The sequence below is a fragment of the Xenopus laevis genome, chromosome 3L (genome assembly GCF_017654675.1).
Source record: "Xenopus laevis strain J_2021 chromosome 3L, Xenopus_laevis_v10.1, whole genome shotgun sequence".
In the NCBI taxonomy this organism is placed as follows: Eukaryota; Metazoa; Chordata; class Amphibia; order Anura; family Pipidae; genus Xenopus; species Xenopus laevis.
Genome location: NC_054375.1, coordinates 95,450,483 through 95,471,268, shown reverse-complemented (window position 1 = coordinate 95,471,268; position 20,786 = coordinate 95,450,483). Strand labels below are relative to the sequence as shown.

The 20,786-nt window shown below is 37.6% G+C and overlaps 1 protein-coding gene across 1 annotated transcript in view; it reads left to right on the top strand.

Annotated features, from left to right (window-relative positions):
* Positions 1–20,424, top strand: part of mapk8ip2.L (mitogen-activated protein kinase 8 interacting protein 2 L homeolog) — a 35,460-nt gene extending 15,036 nt beyond the window's left edge. Inside the window, exons 3-12 of the mRNA XM_018252836.2 lie at positions 4,444–4,698; positions 7,085–7,157; positions 8,051–9,895; positions 10,048–10,123; positions 11,330–11,499; positions 13,084–13,193; positions 13,350–13,460; positions 15,132–15,202; positions 16,941–17,039; positions 18,591–20,424. Of these exons, the coding sequence (XP_018108325.1) occupies positions 4,444–4,698; positions 7,085–7,157; positions 8,051–9,895; positions 10,048–10,123; positions 11,330–11,499; positions 13,084–13,193; positions 13,350–13,460; positions 15,132–15,202; positions 16,941–17,039; positions 18,591–18,663 (2,883 nt within the window). The 3' untranslated portion in view covers positions 18,664–20,424. The remainder of the gene's footprint in view (positions 1–4,443; positions 4,699–7,084; positions 7,158–8,050; positions 9,896–10,047; positions 10,124–11,329; positions 11,500–13,083; positions 13,194–13,349; positions 13,461–15,131; positions 15,203–16,940; positions 17,040–18,590) is intronic.
* The last annotated feature ends 362 nt before the right edge of the window (positions 20,425–20,786 follow it).

The following is a 20,786-nucleotide window of genomic DNA, read 5'->3' as shown; positions in this document are numbered from 1 at the left end:
TCCTTTTCTTATTTTCATTAGATAAAAAAGTAAAATGAAGGTACAGTTGGTCTTTCAAAACAGTGTTACCTGTTTTGTATATGTTTTCTTGGTAGTGTTTTTTTTTTTTGCCATGATCAAGGGTTTTTTCCATGATGGTAGTTGATAATCAAATATATAAATAAACATTTTGTCAGTCATTAGCACTAGAAAGATAAATACCATCCTAACAACTGTACAACCTGAGTTCTAGTCACAATCACTTTTATTCAAGGTATGAATCTCACTCTAGGTGAGTAGCTAGGCAATTATAAACCCCTTTGAGGTGCTGGAAATAGTCACAGCAGAGTGTTGGTAACCTAGCAACCAGTCTCCATAACAGGAAGTAGTACTCCATCTTACTCATAAGTAGTTTACATGCAAAGCAGCATCTTTAATATACTGTATTTCTTAAGTTTCTATAAGTTTCTCTAAAATGAGTAAAAAGTATTCACATGAAGTTCATGCTATCTGTTCTGTGTAGGAGCCCAAATATTGTAATAAACACCCAGAGCTAAAGTAGCAGTCAATAGTATAATTAGGAGGCAACCCCAATAGACCATGAATTACACTGAATTGTATTTCATCCCAAAGAGCACATCAGAAATCAAAACTCAGAATGGATATGTTTTTTTGTCTCTAATTCTATCATTTATTTTAGATAATATACATATATTTGTATGATTTGGAATATCCATTTACATACATTTGGTGACTGTATAATATTTGTAGAATTACCTTACTTGTGTCAAAACAAACTGGCCAAGATAGCTGTATTTCCTTGACACAGATGTATGAGAAGAGAGGCTGTTAGGAAATTCACACACAATTGAAAAGTAGAATTACAGGTATGGGATCCGTTATCTAGAAACCCGTTATCCAGAAAACTCTGAATTACAGAATGTCCATCTCCCATAGACTCCACTTTATCCAAATAATCCACATTTTTATAAATGATTTCCTTTTTCTCTGTAATAATAAAACAGTACATTGTACTTGATCCCAACTAAGATATAATTAATCCTTATTGGAAGCAAAACCAGCCTATTGGGTTTATTTAATGTTTACATGATTTTCTAGTAGTCTTAAGATATGAAGATCCAAAATACGGAAAGATCCGTTATCCGGAAAACCCCAGGTCCTGAGCACTCTGGATAACAGGTCCCATACCTGTATTAGGTTAATGCTTTTTGGACTAGAATATAAAGTAATTCTAGATAGCACCACAGTCATCCTCTTCGGTTTGTAGCATGGCTGGTTGTATGGAAAGACTTACCTAAGGAGTTCGCTACCACCATAATTGTAGGATAGTGTTGCACAAAAATTCAAAATAGAGTATATGGTAACCAAAAAAATCGTATTTTATATATAAACCTTCTTAAAATAGAGCTTCACTAATCTACTTGTGGCAGATCAAAAGGAGTATTAATCCTTTTCCATACACATGTACAATTTCAATTAGGCAAAATATTCAAAGAGCCAGAAGTTAGAATTATCAGGATTAGCTGGCAGCTTTTAGTTTTTGTGTTATACTAATGCCCAGATGCATCCTTAATTCAGGGCAAAAGCTGTTTCTCGCTAATACTAATGACGTGGCATTTAAACAGGATACTACCATGTACATATGATATGTTTACATTTCTTCTGCAACATTCCGATGCCGTCTTCCTCTTCTTAATAGTAAAGCAGCAGAACCTATGTCTTGCCACTGAAAGAGGCTCTGCTATGTAACTGATGCAAAAAAAATAAATTATTTGGAAAGATTCAAAATACATATGTTTAAATTGGTTGAGACTGTTTTCTCTCTCGTCTTTTCCATTTAATGCTTATTTTAACTACATATAACATTAAATAGACACTGAAATGTTTTTTGCTTTTAGCAGATGGTAATTTTGGTAATATTTTTTGGGGGGGGCAGGACCACATTATGTGGTAGAAGTTTGCTGGGGAGGTATTTCCCCCGGGGGCAAGAGGGGTCAGGTTGCCTTCCCATGGCATGCAACTTGCTTGGGGTTATATACAATTGGTGGATTATTTTGTTTTGGACCATTCTATCCCTTGTTGTTATAGCTGTTGTAGGTGGCTTCCTCCCAGTCCTCTTGGGTCAACTGAGGAATATCCTTTAGCCAACGGGCTTTTGATGTTTCAAATGGTTTGGCTGCTGTGGCTTAAATGGTTTGATATAGTTGTGAAACTAGTTTAGGGATGTCAGGTGTATGCAGGGTATTCTCTATGGTTAGGAGACATGTGGGTGGAGTCAGCGTGTTAAATTGTGCCTGGAATGCGCGTCGGAGCTGGAAATATCTATAAAAATTAGGTTTATCCTTCTGGCATTTAAGAGAGAGTTGTTCATAGGTAAGGAAGGTGGAGTCTATAAGGAGGTTGTCTAGGTATTTTAGGCCGTGAGTTGACCATTATGTGAAATCTTGGAGTTGTCTGAAGTGTGGGAGATATGAATTGACCCATTAGGGACGTCTAAGTGATAGTAGTGGAGGAGATATGTTGTGTAGTTTAAGGGCTGATGCCCAGATTTTATGTGGGACTGTGAGAGTGGATGGAAGGTTTGGTAGGTCTTTTTTGTGTTGATAGGGAAAGTCCTTCCAGAGATCCCAGAAGTAGGGCCTGGAGAGCCATATTTGGATTCTATGGTTCTGGGAGGAAGCACCAGTGGAGATAGTACAATTTAGGTGCCATATAGTATCTTTGGAGATCTGGGAGTGCAAGTCCCCCAGCTTCATAAGGTGCAGCCAGTTTGTTTAGTGATACCTGGGGTCACTTACTGTTCCAAAGGAAGGGAGTCAGGATTTTGTTAATATCTCTAAATGTTTTTGCTGTAAGGTACACTGGAGCGTTGTGCAAAACTTATAAGAATTTTGGAAATATATAATTTTAAAGATATTTATAATTACTGACATTTTTAATCAGCCTTATGATATGTAGTTTTAAACAGATGATGGCATTATTGGTACAGGTATGGAATCTCTTATTGAGAAACCAGGGGCGCTCATGTTGTGAGGCAAGCTGAGAACCTTGCCTGAGGCGGCAGCGATTGGCTAGCTGCCAGGGGCAGCAAAAAGCCATTTTTGGTTACTTTAAGAGACAAATTTCCAGTTTTTAATCTGCTAGTGCAGCATGTGCAATAGTGCTCTCTGCATTAGAGATGCGTCCCCCCTCTGACTCCCTCCATTGCTGAAGTTTTAAATGAGGAAGGGTAGGCGGCATTGGGGCTGCTACGTCGGGTGGCAGAAGCCCCAGAAACAGTGCTGTTGGAAACCTGTTATCCAGAAAGTTCCAAATTCTTCTATAAAGCCAAATTTTTAACAAATAATTCTAATTTTTAAAAATTATTTCCTTTTCTTGTTTTATAATAAAACAGTACCTTGTACTTGAGGGTAACTTAGCTGCATACATCCATATTGATGATAAAACAATTCTGTTGGATTTATGTAATGTTTTTATAGCAGACTTAAGGTATGGTGATCCAAAAACAGAAAGGTCTCTCATCCAGAAAACCCCAGGTCCCAAGCATTGCTTATATCAGATGCTCTACAAATTCTTATTATTAGTTTTTTTTCAGTGGTGTAACTAACGGGGGGCAGACTCCAAAAAGGTGGTAAAGAACGATTAAAAAACAATGAAAATGCCTAGTATGCATTTTGACATAATGTACAATGTACACATTAGCATCAATTCTAAGCCATTTTTAGGAGGCATGGTATCTTTAAAATATTTTTGGTTTTACTTAGTAGGTCTCTTGCACTCAGGTCATAAATATTTAATATGAAAGAACGTAGGTGAAATAATGGCTCTGCAATTGATTGAGTAGGCTTTTCTTCTATAAATGATTAAATCTGTGTGCAAAGAGAGAGAAGTAAAGAGAAGTAAAGTACAGTAATAAATGTTCACTACCATAAAAATATGGACTGTAAAAAAAAATATTGGCATACCAGTGAAGATGTATAGTTTGTCTTTTTGTTGTTACAGGGACAAGTTAAAGCAAATATAATAGTTTGCATTTTTATTGTAAACTTCACTATAGTTCTGATTGTATAAACACCTACAAAAGTGAATTCTGTTTTGTTTCGATGTGTAAACATCTTTGTAGTGAACATTTTGCTGTTACAGCTTTTGTACATTAAATTGTAATGGTATGGGATCCTTTATCTGGAAACCCATAGACTCAATTTTAATCAAATAATTAAAATTTTACATAAAAAATGCAATCCTATTGAATTTGTTTAATGTTTAAATTATTTTTAGCAGACTTAAGGTATGGAGATCCAAATTCCGTTATCCTGAAGATTTCAGGTCCTGAGCATTTTGGATAACAGGTCTCATACCTTTATTTTCATACATGGTTTTTGCAGCAAAATCCAAGGGTGACAATGTATTAGATAAATATTTGTGATTTTGACTTTATAACAGGAAGGTCTGGGGTTTGGGCGCTGTGATCCCTCCCGTGCTCTCTGCAGCTTTCAGGAGGATTTCCAAGAGTTTGAGATGATTGATGAGGAGGAAGATGAGGAAGAAGAGGAGGAGGAGGAGGAAGATGAACTTCCAGTGCAAGAGAACACAAAGAAACTGGAGGCTCCACGATCCCCAAGTCCATCCCCTCTCCTACTTGAGGACTCTTTCAAAAATAGACCAAACACTTTGGGATTCATTGCTCCTCGATCTCAGGTATGCTAGAGACAAAAATGAAAAGAAAAAGCGTGAGAACATTGTACTAGTCAGAAATAAGATATGGCAATGGCAGTAAAGGAAGCAAATAAACAATGTATCACTTCATTTTTCTAGAGCCTTTGAGTATATTCTGGAACAATTTGCAAATTCTTCTTTTTTTATTGTTTGTGGTTTTGACTTTTTGTACAGCAGCTTGTTTCTAGGGTCCAAATTACTCTAGCAACTAGACAGTGGTCTGAATGAGAAGCTAGAATATAAATATAAATATTTATTTTAATAGGAAATATAATAGGAAATATAATTAATAAAAATAATAAAAACAATAAAACTGTAGCCTCGGGGAGGAATAACAATAAAATTATAGCCTCACAGAGGAATCGTTTTTTCGGTTGCTGGGGTCAGTGACCCCCTTTTGAAAGCTGGAAAGAGAAAGACGAAGGATGCAAATGATTAAAAAGTGAAAAACACTATAAAAATAAAAAACGAATATTATTTGCTAAGGTTACTAAGAATCGGCCACTCTGTAACATACTAAAAGTTAACTTATGAAAAGCCACCTCTTTAAACTCATATGATATTAAAGGTTTGGATTTGGTTCAGACAGCAATGGAACTAGGGGTAGGCAAAAGAGGCAGCTGCCTAGGGCACAACAGGACCAGGTGGGGGCCCAACAGGCAATGGGGTAGCGACCAGGGTGTAGAGTGACTAGTCCATGTCTTCAAAAAAGGCTTAGTCCATGTCTTAAAGGAGAGCTAAAGCTTAACTAAAGAAGGAGCGCAGAAATCTGTACCAGCCCAAGGCAAACACCGCCCTTTGGCAGTAAAGATCAGTGTCTCTGAAGATGCTCCAGTAGCTCCTCATCTTCTTTTCTGCTGATTCACTGCACATGCTCTGTGCTGCTGTCACTTACTGACACACAATATACATAATATAAATGTCACAATATAAGGCTGATTAGTAATTAATACAGATACCACAGAAACCAGGGCAACTAATATCAGAATTTAATAATAAGCCCTGTAGCATCGGCTTATATTATAGGACAACCTAATCTTCTGCTTGATAATTTGCGATGACCCCTAAGCTTAGCTTTTCAACAGCTGCTCAAAGCCCACTGAGCATGCGAGTGTCACAGACACTTTCCAAGATGGTACCCCTGTGACAAGCTAGAATTTCTGGATCATTGTTGCTATTGATAAGCTGAAACTTTACTCTGGGGCAATAAGTTCATAATATAAAATATGGCATTTTTAGCATTAAGTTCCCCTTTAAAGAAAGACTCTATAAAAGTGTGATTTAAGTTTACTTAATTGGTACCTCTAATGGGTGGTGAGAGCCGATCAACTAATTGCCTTTGCCTAACTCACCTTCTTTATTGGCCCCAGCTGTTATTCTTATATTCTGGGCAACCTTTCACTACTGCTGTTGAATGCCTGTATGGAACCTTACTAGCAGCCGGCAGTGATTACAATATATTCCTAATACCCCTTGGACAGGAATAAGAGCTGAAGTTTAACTACTTAGTTGCTGTAGGTTGTAGAATCTGTGGTGCTGCTGTCAAGTATCTGACTGCTTTTATGGAAACTTGAGTTGGTAATAAATAAAAGTTAAAAAAAAAAGTATCTGACTGCTAGAGGTTTTCCTGGCAGGTAAAGGTTAATGTATGTCCATATATTTTAATCACATTAAGGGGCAAATTTATTAAGGATCGAGTTTTTTGTTTTACATTTTTTTGGTCAAAAAACTGAGCTTAGAAATCGACGCACAATATACATAAAATAAATGTCACAATATAAGGCTTTTTTTGGAGAGTTTTGCCCGAAAACAAGATCAATTTGAGCGATTCAAGTTTTTTCTCTCTGAAAACTTGATTGATTCGAGTTTTGGGTTAGCCCTGATCTCGTGATTCCAATTTTTTCTTAAATTAGAAACCATTCGAGTTCATTTGAGGTTAGGAGTTCATTTGAGGTAACTTTTGCTTTTCATTAAATACCTGTAGCTTACGGACCAAATCTTATCGCTGGTTGGTTGCTAGGAGTTACTGCCCTAGTAAAAATCTTCCAACTGTGTCTAGTAAATGATCCCAAATGTGTCTTGTTAAGAAATTTATATTGCTTTGGATGTCAATCATATACAGAATAAACTGGGGCTTATTTACTAACAAAATATTCCCCAGTGCTGTTACCATTTTGCAACCAGTCAGCAATGAGATTAGTTCAGTCTGCTGTATGTAGAATACTGAAAACAACTAGCTGATAGGTTGCTATGGATTATTAAACTGGGGCAGTTTTGCCCAGCATTAGTAAATGAGCCCTGTAATTGCATTTAAATATATTTACAGTATAGAGAGACTAATGGCTTGAACATCTTCTGTTTACCTCAGGACACACTGAACAACAATGGTGAATTTATTCCTCAAAGAGACAGTTGGCCAGATCCTGGGAGAAATGAGAAAGGTGAGAGTGTTATTTTTTTTCCCCTGTACGATGTACATATTTATTTTGGTTACTAATATTTATTTGGACTCTATCTATCTATCTATCTATCTATCTATCTATCTATCTATCTATCTATCTATCTATCTATCTATCTATCTATCTATCTATCTATCACTTTCACCAATTGATAAATACTCTTAAAAATCCCATATAAATGAATGGATAGTGGCAAAATTTCACTCTAGAGGACGATGGTGATCTCTAACTTCACTTTTTGATAAATATACCCCATAGTTGGTGCTTAGTGATGTAAGTCACGACTTAAGGTGGCCATAGACGAAAAGATCCGCTCGTTCGATCTTTCCCCGATATGCCACTAACGGGCATGGCTATATCGGGGGTAATCTGAACCGGCCGAACGATCAGATTATGATGAGATTACAATGATGACGGGATCGGTCGAGACAAAATCAAACCTGTCCGATCGACCAAACGACCGATCTCCGCCAGACGAAAAATGTCGGGACTCTCCACACACGGTCCGAAAATCGTACGAATCCTCGATTCGTACGATAGGATCTTTGCGTCTATGGCCACCTTTACTGAAATGATGTATTATTAAAAAATAATGTTACCCCTGTTGTAAAATATGAGGATATTAAAGTCACCTTGGAGTTCCATGACCTTTATAAAAGCACTTGGCCTTGGTCCCATGCCTTTAAATGGTATGTTTTATAATATGGGGATATTATTTCCTATGTATTAGTGTTTATTTCTTCATATACTTTTTGATTTTTTTGTTTTAACTTTTTAGTTCATCATCTGTTAGATGCCTGCTTCTTGTTAATGAACAGAGGTTTTAGTTCCATTGCCTTTGATTAGATCTTATCACTTTTTTCTCTGTCAAGCAGAGTTGGACTCCCAGTCCGAGGTCACGCAGCCCGAGCAAGATAGCTGCCAAGTTTCTGACAGTGACACAGTAACAGAGCTGGAGATGAAAGATGACGGTTATGTGCCCCCCTCTCACAATCAGGTCCAGTCCACCCATGGAAGCTTGAGGAGAGTAGGTTCAGAGCTGAGAGTATCCTCACCCTCTCGAGATCAGAATGATGATATGAGTCCAGACAGGAGAGCAAGCACACGGGGTCATCCTTCCAGTTCCTCCAATGAAACTACATCTCCTTCTTCAGATCCTGGAATTGAGGCTGATTTGACCAGTCATGGACGTTTCATTCCCTCTGGGCACTGCAGCCAGGATCTCAGTTCTCCTGGCTCTGATTCAGATGTAGAAGGGGAGATTGAAGCAGCCTTTGCCTGTGAAGCTGGCAGGCTGGTAGGAAATATGATTTCCTCTATCTCAGAAACAGAGTTGGATCTGACCAGTGAGTCAAGCAGTGGACGCTCCTCCCATCTCACTAACTCTATTGAAGAGGCTAGCTCTCCCACCTCTGACCCTGAGCTGGATCATGTGCTAGATGGTGGCCGTGAAGGTTTAAAAGAAGCTATCCTCTTGGACAAGGAAGAGGAGATTAACCCAAGAGTGGTTGAAATAGAAGAAAAGTACAGTTCCTGGAACATAGATGAGGAAGCTCCACTCCAGGAAGAACCAACAAAAAACACAGAACGCAGTCTGGAAAGCTTACGGCGCTCATTCTACTTGCCTGTTGGTCCGAAGCTGCTGCCAGAACCAGAGGCAAACAGTGAGTATGAGTCAGACTCAGAATCAGAGGCTGATTTCAGTGAAGATTCAGATTCTCCCTGGCTGCTCAGTAATCTTGTGAATAAAATGATTTCTGAGGGCTCATATCCAATTACCTGCCCAGATGAATGTTTCCAGAGACAGACCAGCCCTTCTTGCGACACACTTTCCCCTGCTTCTGATTTGGATCCTGAGGCAGTTGAGCCAGAACTCGAAACCGAGTTTAGTATCTCTAAAGATATGTCTACAGAGTTGGAGATAACAGAACAAAGCATAGAGTTAGTCGATATGGAGACCCTGCAAAACTCTCTAAACCACCTGGAAAAGGAAGACTCAGGCCCTGCATTGTATGTTATGCATGACTCATGTGACACAGTCACTCCCATTTTTGAAGGACTTCCACACCACTTGGAGGAATTATCACACACAACAAAATGCAGAACACAATCTCCTGTACATAGATCTGAGCAAAAATTATGGAATGGAAGACAAGAAACTATGCAGGAGCCAGCAGAAGGCTGGGATATTGACCGTGATCTGGATTCTGGCATTCTTCTTGACAATGACTTTTGTGATGACCTTTGCCAAGAACTGGACCAAAGCCAACCCAACTCAGATATCTCCACAGCTAAAACCAACCGTGGCTTTAACTTGGAGTACCCTGGGGAGAAAGATGATGAGATTCCTTACTACAGAAGCTTAAAAAACTCTCCCTTTGAGAATTCTGTTGTAGAGGAAAATTTCTTGGAACCCCCTTTAACTGAAACACGTTTGATGGATGACTCGTTAGCTTATGACTCTGTAAAATACACATTAGTGGTAGATGAGCACACACAACTGGAGCTAGTTAGTCTACAAAGGTGTACATCCATATTAAGTGATGGCAGTGACCTATTGAACACATGCAACCCCTGTGACCTAGAAGAAGACGAGTTTGGTGATGAAGTCGATGTCCAAGAACAAGAGTCTTCATCGGGAGATTCATCTCCAGAACCGAACATGCCTTTTTCCAAGAAATTTCTAAATGTGTTTGTGAACAGCACATCCCGGTCATCTAGTGAGTAATTTTTGTTGTAAGAAAATATGAGACATGTATCTAGTCGCAATGCATAGGTTGACAAGAATACTCTATTATATGAGTATTTTTTTATCTTTCGTGTATTCCCTAAAGTTCAGTCTATCATAAGAATTATTTATTTTTGTTTACAGGCACAGATTCCTTTGGGTTATTTTCCTGTGTAATAAATGGTGAAGAGCGAGAACAGACACACAGAGCTGTGTTCAGGTAAGGGACAGTTGTCACCAAATAGCAACAAAGTTAGTCTATAAAGGTGCAATTAGATGCATCATTATAATTACCTGTGAAAACAAATAGCCATACAGCAAGACATATACTGAAAACATACTGTATAGGTTTTAATGTGAGAATCATATGTGCTGTCATTGTGGCGCTGTGCTGATTGTGTAGTACCTAGATCTTTTCTGCATTTGCAAAACTTCTACTGATCTACTATATTTCATAGAGTAGGTTATAACCTGGACCCCATAACTGTTGTCTTCACACAGTGTTCTCAGAAGAGCTGTCTCAATATTGGAAAATAGGCAATTTAATCAATGCCAATATGAATTTTAAATTTGAACAATGTGCTTTATAAAATCATTATCCAAGTGTGCTGTGAAGGATAAGTGATCTGTCATTTTGCAGGATATCATCAATGTGTAACCAGCAATGTGAAACTGGGAAGGAAAAGATCATTCAGCACCCCTCAGATTAAGGGAGTTATTTATCAAAGGTTGAGTCGTTGTTTACCCGAAAAATCCAATTTTTTGAGGGTATTTTTCAGTTGAAACTCAAATTTTTCAGGTTTTAATAAAAACTCGAATTTTTTGAGGTTTATTATACCCCAAAGCTGGAAATAGTTCAGATCTGAAAATACACCGGCTAAAACCTGTTGAGGTCATGTAGAAGTCAATGGCAGAGGTACCATTTGAAAATGTTCCTAGCCTTCATGATGTTCGGCCTTTTTTTTTGGTGGGTTTCACTTGATTAATTGGAGAGATTTGAGGTTTGTTCACTGACAACTCGATTACTTCAACTATTCAGATTCACCGATTCGAGTTTTTTACATTTGGGTTTTTTCAGAAATTAGAAAACATTCCAGTAGTGAGTTTATTCGAGGTATAAAAAACTTGTATTAATAACCCCCTTAATTTCACAGACCTTAGTTTTTACTAATAACAAAAAAGTGAAGCTATTAAATCACTTTAGGCATAACTAGTATCAGATTACTTAGAATTTTGGATTCAGCATGTTTGGGAAAATGTTGTCTGATGGACAGATTCTGGGCTTTAGCACCTGTTTTTGTTTTTATGTATTTGTTTGTCTGTTTGTTGTTGTGTTGCACATTTACACATGGCCATCTTTATCTATAACATATGCCACACTTTCTGTTTGAGAGATTTAGCAGTGATGTTGTTTACTCTTTTACAGGTTTATTCCTCGTCATGAAGATGAGCTGGAACTTGATGTAGATGATCCTTTGCTGGTAGAGTGTGAAGATGGCTCATGGTGTCGTGGCTATAACATGAGAACAGGAGAAAGAGGAATCTTCCCCGCATTTTATGCCCATGAGGTTGTCTGTCCTGTGAAGGAGACTGTTGGTAAGCTGTTGTAATTGTAATTGAGCGGTGATGAGGAGAATAGTGTGGGTTGTATGATTACAACATATAATTTGTGGTGGTTGAAGGTAGTCCTGCATCCTTGTGCTGTGTCGGGGTGAATGAGTAACGTATAGGACAATAACTACGTTTCTTAGTTCCACTCCCTTTTTCCAACCAACATATCTTGTCTACTACATGTGGCATTGGGAACTGAACTTAAACCCTGTTCTCAATCTTTTTATTCTTTGGTGAAAGTAACAATTATTAATGCCAAATGAGCCTCCTTGGTCCTTTCTCAGGTGTGGTTATAACCATTGCAGTTCCCTCAGCCAACCTCTTCCCTTTTCTTAATAAAATATGGCCGAGTCTAGTAACTGCTAAGGGAACCCAATGGGGAGGCATATTTACCCTGCGAGAAAAAAATTAGCCACTGGAAAAAACACACCAAAATGCATGCAGCTGTTTTCTGCACCCACATTTTTTTTTATTCTTGTGCACTAACATATTAAAAAAATCACTTGTACAAAAAAAGTCATGTTTTTTTGAGGGAAAAAAAGTCACATGCAAACTGAAATCACAATGTTCCATTGATTTTCAATGAGACTAAAAATCTTGGCTGCTTTAATAAACAGACAAACGTGGCATCCACTCATTTCTGTACTATACATTATAACACATGCTCACTGTATAATATTATGGCAGCACGCAGGTGAATAATGTGAAAATAGAAAGACATATTTATGTTTTAATAGCAAGCGATGTATATACACCTAATGTGACTTCACTGGACGTGGTCACTCCCACTTATGACGTCAACACAGTGTTTTTTTGGCGCCATTTCACATTTAAATAAGCACTCTGTTTGTCCAGTGTTTTCATATACTTGAAGAAGGCCCACAAGTAGGGGTCGAAACGTTGAATAAACTTTTTTGTTTTTTGCACTATTGAGAAAAACCTTGTATTGTATATGAATTTTAAACCAGTACCCAAGCATACCTCTTGATTGTCGTTGTGCACCAGTTTGGGAATGTGTATATATATATATATATATATATATATATATATATATATATATATATATATATATATATGTATGTATATATATATCTATATTTAAAGTTTATCAGCAACAGACATATTCCAGGGCTTCATAATGTGGTGAAATTAAAGAAAATGTATTGTGAAAATTTATTGGCAAACATTGACAATAAATTTTCTTTATTTTCACCACATTATGAAGCCCTGAAGTACGTCTATTGCTGATAAACTTTACCTATGATGCATAAGACAGCACACAGGCATGCTGATCGTGTATTGAAATGCACCACGCATGAGAATATATATATATACAAATAATTCAAAAACAGAAAAGAAGAAAAGTTAGATTTGTACTCTGGTTCTATGTACCATATGCTTCCTAGACTGTATCAGATTTACTCTATGTCATGAATATGTCTTCAAATCTGTCTCTGTATTTTCTCTATATCACCTCTCTCTGCTATATATAAATCTAGTTTAAATTTTTCAGCTTTTCGCGGTCTCTCGTTATCCCTATTTCTTTTCTATCCTGTTTTTTTTTTAAAGTGCTCAAAGGAAACTCACCTTGGGTTCAGATGTTTGATGCTCAGTTTCTGGGATCTGTGGAGGTTCCAAATCATCAAGGCAATGGTATCCTTTGTGCAGCCATGCAGAAGGTAACATAGAACACAAATCTACAAGGTTTTCCTTATGTAATATAGTGGAAGGCCGACAGCTGTATACCACAATTAGCTTACAAACACCATATACTGTACCAATCAATGAAATGATGGCCTTAAGCACCATGTTGATCCATGTTGTTTTGCTTACAGATTGCAACTGCGAGGAAACTGACAGTACACCTAAGGCCCCCTGCCAGCTGTGAACTCGAAATCTCTCATCGTGGAGTGAAACTTATCCTGAGAGGCAATGACAGGCCAGAGGTATGCATTATGCACCAGGAAATCACCATGCAACTACAAACAAACACTAAACAGTGATCACAATTAAATGTTGAACTAAACGTTAACTATAATATAATAAAGTTGCCCATACCAACCATGAATCAACAAGATACCAGTCCCATTTAAAAATAAACCCTTATATAACCCAGCTTGTGCCCCCTAAGCAAGATACTAATCCTGATCTATCTTTATACCTTACCTCAGAAAATGTTTTTATTACCTAACTCAATTCCTTAAAGTTTGCCCCAATAATCCAAAATATGACTCATTAAATCAAGTACAGAATCCACTGTATAGCTGGCCATGCCTTGATAGATTTGGTGACGTGGCCAATCTTGAGCAAGCCAGCATGCCAAAGCATAGATATGGTACACAGCCAAAATCTTGAAGCCCTTCCACCCCTAGAAAGTGAGCAGATCAACCCATTTTGGCACACCAATTTAAAAATCGAAAGTCAAAGATCTCTTTTATTGGTGAAATAATTGAAATATAAAGTCAAACACACAAAAAATGTTGAAAAAAAGGGCAAGATCCTAAACTGTCTGGTAAGTCTGAACCTTTTAAAACAATAAGGAATGCTTTTTGTCTTTGTTTCAGGGAGATTCCACAACTTCAGTGTAAAAACAGTTTTTTTTGCACTCTCACGTGGAATCTACTAGTAAATAGAGCATCAGAGCATTTATTGTAGTGTCCCCTATATTCATACATAGTTATTATTTAGCAGCAACTTCTTCATACATTCTTTTTTCTTAACTGAGTCCTTTCGAAATGTATGGCAGCTTAGTTGCTCTTCTCTGGACTTTCTTTTGATAATGTCCCTTTTAGATTGGCTTTTACCAGTGCTTTGTATATGGAAATATTTACTCTTCCTCTCATAAATCTATAACCCTTTTAATGTACTGCTTTCTAAAGTTTATATGGAACCATGTATGGCCAGCTGCAAGTTTTCAAAGCCCATATTTATAACTACATTAATCAGCATTGAATGACATGTGCACTTTACTTGCCCAGATTGCTATTACAGATGTCCGTTTCACAGCCCCATAATTGCTAATTTGAGATCATAATCCCTATTTGAATGTTCAGATTTCATCACATTTTCTTCAGTTCATTGGTACCATATCAGTCTATTCCTGTTATTGCTAGTCTTAGTAAAATTGGTGTAAGCATATTAATATATAAAAAGCAAGTTAATATATATATATATATGTATAAAGCATACCATATCATTTTCTGAAGACTTAATTCCTAAGTGTGAGATCAGTGTGAGTTCAGTATTATGGCACAATTACACATTTTAATTGCTAATATAATATCCTATTATGCCTACAGATAGTCTTCAACACATATAGCACCCCTATCATTTGTGTATCTACTGTTTAATATTACCAAATTTGACCCTCATCAAACCTAAACCAGTGGAACAACAACTAACAATTAATTACTCATCAAACTGACAGTTTGCTCACTAATCTCAAACAAACAAAAACAAACTTTGGCTGAATTAGAGCATAATCTAAATGAGCTGCCTATACTTCCTCAAACACTTATACCGTCTTACACAACACTACCCCATAAGTAAACCTACACTCACGCCTGTTTGTGGTTTTAGACAGTTTTTCACGCAGAAATGTTTTCAATGTGTTACAGGACGAGCGTTGCAGTCACTTTTTCCAAATGAAGAATATTTCCTTCTGTGGATGTCATCCTCGCAACAGCTGGTGAGAAACCTAGGGTTTTGGGTAACTCAATGGGGCAGATTTACTAAAGGGAGAAGTCACCGTTGCTAGAGAAAATTCACCAGAAATCTCAACTCAGGAACATCGCCATTTTACTAACAAGCGTAGAGGACAATTTGTTAGCAAAAGAGACCATCGCTATTGCATTTTCGCGCCCTATCGCCGGCAAATTTTTGCTCAAGAGAATGGTCGTTACTCCACAAATTCACTAAAGTACGAATTTTACAGAACGTTACCTCTTTCGCCAGTTTCTTCACCACCTTAGACCTGGCGAACTGATAAGATAAAGCTGCATCCTCCACAATCTTATGTCAGTGACATCATATCCTGTATTCCTGAAAACTCATAAATGTTGTAAAAAATGCTTGGGTTTTTTCAAATTTTAAAGCAGCATTGCCTTCAAAAGTCCTAACTATTAAAGATTTTTTTTGTTAACAATTTTTTTTAAACAATTTCAGGGGAACATTTGTTTTAGGGTGGGCTCATGTTTAGGGCATTAGAGGATCGCTTTATTCTTTATTTTGCTTCCTTGGACATGTGTAATAATAAGTAGCCACTTCAAGCATTTTAACCAACATCTCTAATAAAGACGTCTATAGGACCTGTACCCACCCTATTTAAATTTAGCTAATCGTAAGAGTACGAACGAAGTTTCGCTTGCTATAATTGAATGAAAATAATGAAATGAAATATTGCTAAGAAATGCTTGTGCTGACAAATTAACGCTAGGGAAACTTGGCTATTGTTCGGCTGATGAGACACAACTTTGCATTTTAATGAATTAGCATAATGGTAATGAATTTAAAGTGGTGTGAAGTGTGGCAGAGCACTCTAGCTTCTGCTATTATTGCTTATGTAATTACCTACCTGTAATTTATAAAATAAGAGCAGCATTTGAGAAATGATCTGTTAAATACTTCTTCTTAAAACAGGGGTATGTTTTAGGAGTAAAAAAAAATTCCAGGGATGGAGAGTCAAATTAAAGACTGTCCATGAAAATAGCCCTTGTGGTGGGTTCCTTTTTTTTCATGGTTTAACTGTAGGTTTATTCAGTTTTGGACTTGGGTAGTCCACCAGAATTGCTGTCTTGGGGCCGCTGCACATCGTGTACTGAACTCTCTCCTTGCAGCTGTGATTGGCTGGGGGGGTGCCGGTGTCTGCAATTCCTGGCAGTGTAGGGCCCACAAGGGCCAAGTGGTCCACTGGGTTTTTTCCTGGTGTCCTGCCAGCCCAGTCCGAACCTGGGCTTAGGTTTATGAATTTTGGCAAAGCATAAGTTAAAGCCCTGGTTGCTAAATTCTTCGCTGAACAGTGGGCATGTGGCCTTCCCCCAGAAACTCCTTGATTAACTAATGCAATGCATATAACTTGGGTTAAACATAACTTTTTGCCTATTGTTTTAGTCAAAACAACACTGTGGTTTTTTTTTAATTATTTCTTATGCTAAACAGGGCAAACATGGACATTTGAAATATTATATGTTTTTGCATTTGTCCTGTTTTGCTTGAAAAATAACAAAAACTATAGAGTTTTTGTGATTAAAACAATAGGTAAAAAGTATGTATAGCACAAATCCTATTTATTGCACTCGTTTTAAACAAGGGGGTATCCTGCCTCCTATTTGGGATTGTTTGTATGTATTTTCCATTGAAGAATTATAGCTGACAGAGATGAGACCTCCTTTGTTCAAATGCAATTTCTATATTTTATTTTCTTAAAGTTACTTCGGCTTTATCACAAAACATCCTGTGCTGAATCGCTTTGCCTGTCACGTCTTTGTGTCCCAAGATTCCATGCGACGTGTGGCCGAGGGTTTGGGGTGAGTAGATGAACAGATCAACATCCTGCAAGTGTAACATGTTTGTCAGGTCCGACCTGAAGCAGTACATCAAATGCTATATTTCTAATTGAAAAGTAATCATTTTAGATGTCCAGTATATAAAGAACTTAAACAACATTCCATCTCTTTTTTTAAATCTTTAATTAGAAGGAATGTTAACTTAAAAACATACTTTCAGTGGGATATTTTAATCAGCTTGCGATTTTTTGTTTAAATTATCCAATGTTTTTGTTTGCTGTTCTTTAGATTGGAATTAATGTCATTGTTACGCTAAGGTCTCACTGTCCATAGCAACCAGGGACTGGATACACTGTAAGATTAATTGTTGAGGGCCTTTATTAGGGATTCCCAAATGGTGCAGTACCCTTTCTAAATTTACCAAGTGCAGCTGTGCTTGGAGTCACTGTTTCCCTAAAATATACAAATGTAAAAGTTGATATACCGGAGGCAGAAAGGACCAGGTAGGGTATAATAAAGAAAATAAAGAGACAATTATGGGAAATCTGAAAGTAAAGTTATGGGGTAACCAGAAAAGAATCAAAGAGCAGAAAGGGAAGGAGGTAAAAAATATTTAAAAGAGAACAGAAAGAGATTTTATATAACAAAATAAAAAGTGAGAAGTGAAGGACAAAGTAAACAAAATAAAAATAGTTGGAAGAATACTTATTAGGGGGAAACCCTAACATAGGGTAAGCAGAAGAGAATGGTAAGTGGGTGAGTAAAAGTGCCAAGGGTTAAGGAGGGGAGAGCAGAAGGGCAGCGGGGGAAGCAGAAAATTATCATGGATCTGTGGGAGACAATAGGGCCTAAAGGAGTGAGAAAGTGCAGGAAGGAATGGGTAGCAGGAGAGGAGTAGAGCAAAAATAATAAAAGAGAAAATAAGAATGACAAGTGAGAAAACCACAGGGTAAGGGAATAAGAAAGGAAAAATGGATGAAAATGAGTAAAGAGAAGAGAAAGACAGAAAGGAATAACAGGGAATGAATAACACAAAGGAAAAAGTAGGCCCAACCCTGGCTATATAAATATGCTGCACCTATAATATACATGCAGGTACCCTTTTTATTTGGCTTCCTTACGATGATACAGGGTACAGTGGCTTTTTCTTCAAAGCAATGGTTGTGACTTTCACACAGTGAAAGAGTGTTCAAACCTCTAGGTCAGCCTTGTTCATCAGTAACAAATATTGTGACCAGTAGCAGTTACATGATTTCTGTAAGAAGGTTCAACAGGTCTTGACATGCTGCTCTCAAAATGTATGTACAGATTTGCCTTGAATATGTCCGGCTATGTCACTCCATTTAAAGACACCAGTATTACACAGTGTACAGGATGCTGCATGTTATATTCCAAAACCATCACCTGTTCTAACATATTGCAGATTCCTAAAATATACAGCACAACATCGTTTTTATGGTGGACCACCACCCGCAACAATATATATCTGCATAGCTTGAGACAAATCAGACACTGAAATAAGGGAGCTAATTTGTTAGCATTCACTGACACAGTTTCTCTTTCTCTCTCCAGCCGGGCATTCCAAGAATTTTATCAAGAAAATGTGGAGTTCAGTTGTCCCACAGAAGATATTTATCTGGAGTAACCAGTGGCTTGTAAATAAACAGATGGAATCCAGGGCAATATTGAGATAATTCCTAATGTCATACTTTCAGCAAGAACACCAGGGGCAGTGAGCCTGCATGAACCCTGAACTTAGACTTCCCCCAGTCCTTTTAGTAAGGAATTATTATTTCACTGGTACAAGGCATCTCTCATTTACACCATCTGTTTCCTGCTAAGAGCATCCCATGTTAGCCTCTCTCTTTATCGCTAATGACTGCAAAGCTTGTCAACCCCCTCCCCTTCCAGCTAGAAACTGCAGAGTATCTACTGTAATTTTAGCCCACTCATCCATACCAGCATATTGTGCATATTCACTCCTTCACTCTCACAAAGCACTAAAGCTCCACATGTGTCTGATTGCTGCAACACAAGTAAAGAGCATCCTCTGGTCAGCTCCCTTACCAACCTTCCAAGTACTATCCATGATTCAGTTGCTTATCACTGAAGATTATTGCAGATGGGCTGAACATTGCACCTTAACTGCTGCAGACTGGTGAAGAACATCAAGTACAACCCTTCACCACACAATCACATACATATTCATTCTTCTAGTCCTTGTTTAAGCGGATGATGTTTTGGGGAAAGTCTTGTTTTTCTTGTAGTTTCCTTATTTATGCTCAAACAGATCTGCACCTCACAACACCATAGACAATGACTCTGCTATTAGTTCGGTAACCCCTTAACTCCTTTTGAACTTTTTGCCCAAGCTTGGCTAAGTTATACATTAATTACTCTGTTTCCATTTGTGATATTTGGAAGCTCATGACTCTGCTATCCCCATGTACAAAATGTGACCTGCAGCTCATTGTTTCAAAAACCTCACAGGTGATCAGCAGATCATTGCACAAAACTACAGGTTCATTGTTCTGCAGGTCACAGCTTGCCTATTTAGCAGTTGAAATCATTAAATGTTTTCACTTGTTTAGGAGCAGCATATCATCTCCTTGTACAGTAGTTCTGACACTGGGATCTACACCATGGCAAGCATTGAGAGAGAACCAAACCATCTTAGGTATCTAGAGACTATAGTTTATATATAATATGGTTTAATATGGTTCAAGGGTAACAAAGGTAAATGAAGAATATAATGCAAACAGGCTTAATATTCTAGACGAGTATAATGATAAAATACATTATGACACAGGCACAAAAATCGAATTGTATACCAGTGCTCATTTCTAATCAACAATGGAATTTGATTTTAGGCTGAAATCATTATAAGAATATACTTTTATTCATTTTAGATAATATGGTATAAGCTTCCCCCCTCAGTCTCTAGAAACTCTAGAAAACATATAACTATCTGCAATAAATGGACTGACTTGGCTTCAATGTGCCTGCAAGTAATGTGTAAACCAATGGTAATTAAAAGTCATCTAGAACAGAGCAAAGTTACCACAAACCACATTCAGATGCTGGGAGTTATAGTTTAACAGTGCCTAGAGGGATGTAGAATGGGCACCCTGACCTCATGTGTCAAAAGTGGGTGTGCAATATGTTTTCAAGGCATGTGAAGATAAACCATAAGCATGCTTGCATGTTTATATATTTTTCCTCCATTTTCGTAACCCTTTGTAAATCTGGGCCATAGACTGGGAAAAATGAAAAAGAAAACTATACCTGAAATACAATATCCGTGTCCTGACTCACAGAGGGGCAAATTCACTAAGTGCCGAAAATGCGCTAGCGACGCCTTCGCCGCACTTCGCCAGGGCTACACTAATTCACTAAAATCTGAAGTTGCGCTCAGTGAGGCAAAAGGTATCGAAGTTGCGCTAGTGATACCTAATTTGCATATGGCGCCAAGTTAAAGTACAATGGATGTATATGTAGCAGCAAATACATTACACTACACAAGCCTGGGAAAGCTTCATAAAATAAAATAGAGTTATTTTGCCCTATACATGTGCCCACTGTATAGTTTAGGTGCCATATGTTTGGAAATGTAGGGGGGAAGGAGTGTACCCCCAAAAAAATCGATCTTTTTCAGCCTATCACCCTTAAAAAAAGTAAAAGACGGCAGCGTTTTTTTTGGGACAGTAAAATGTGCAAGTTAGTGAATTAGCGTAGTTACGTCCCTTTGCCATAGCGCAACTTCGTCTG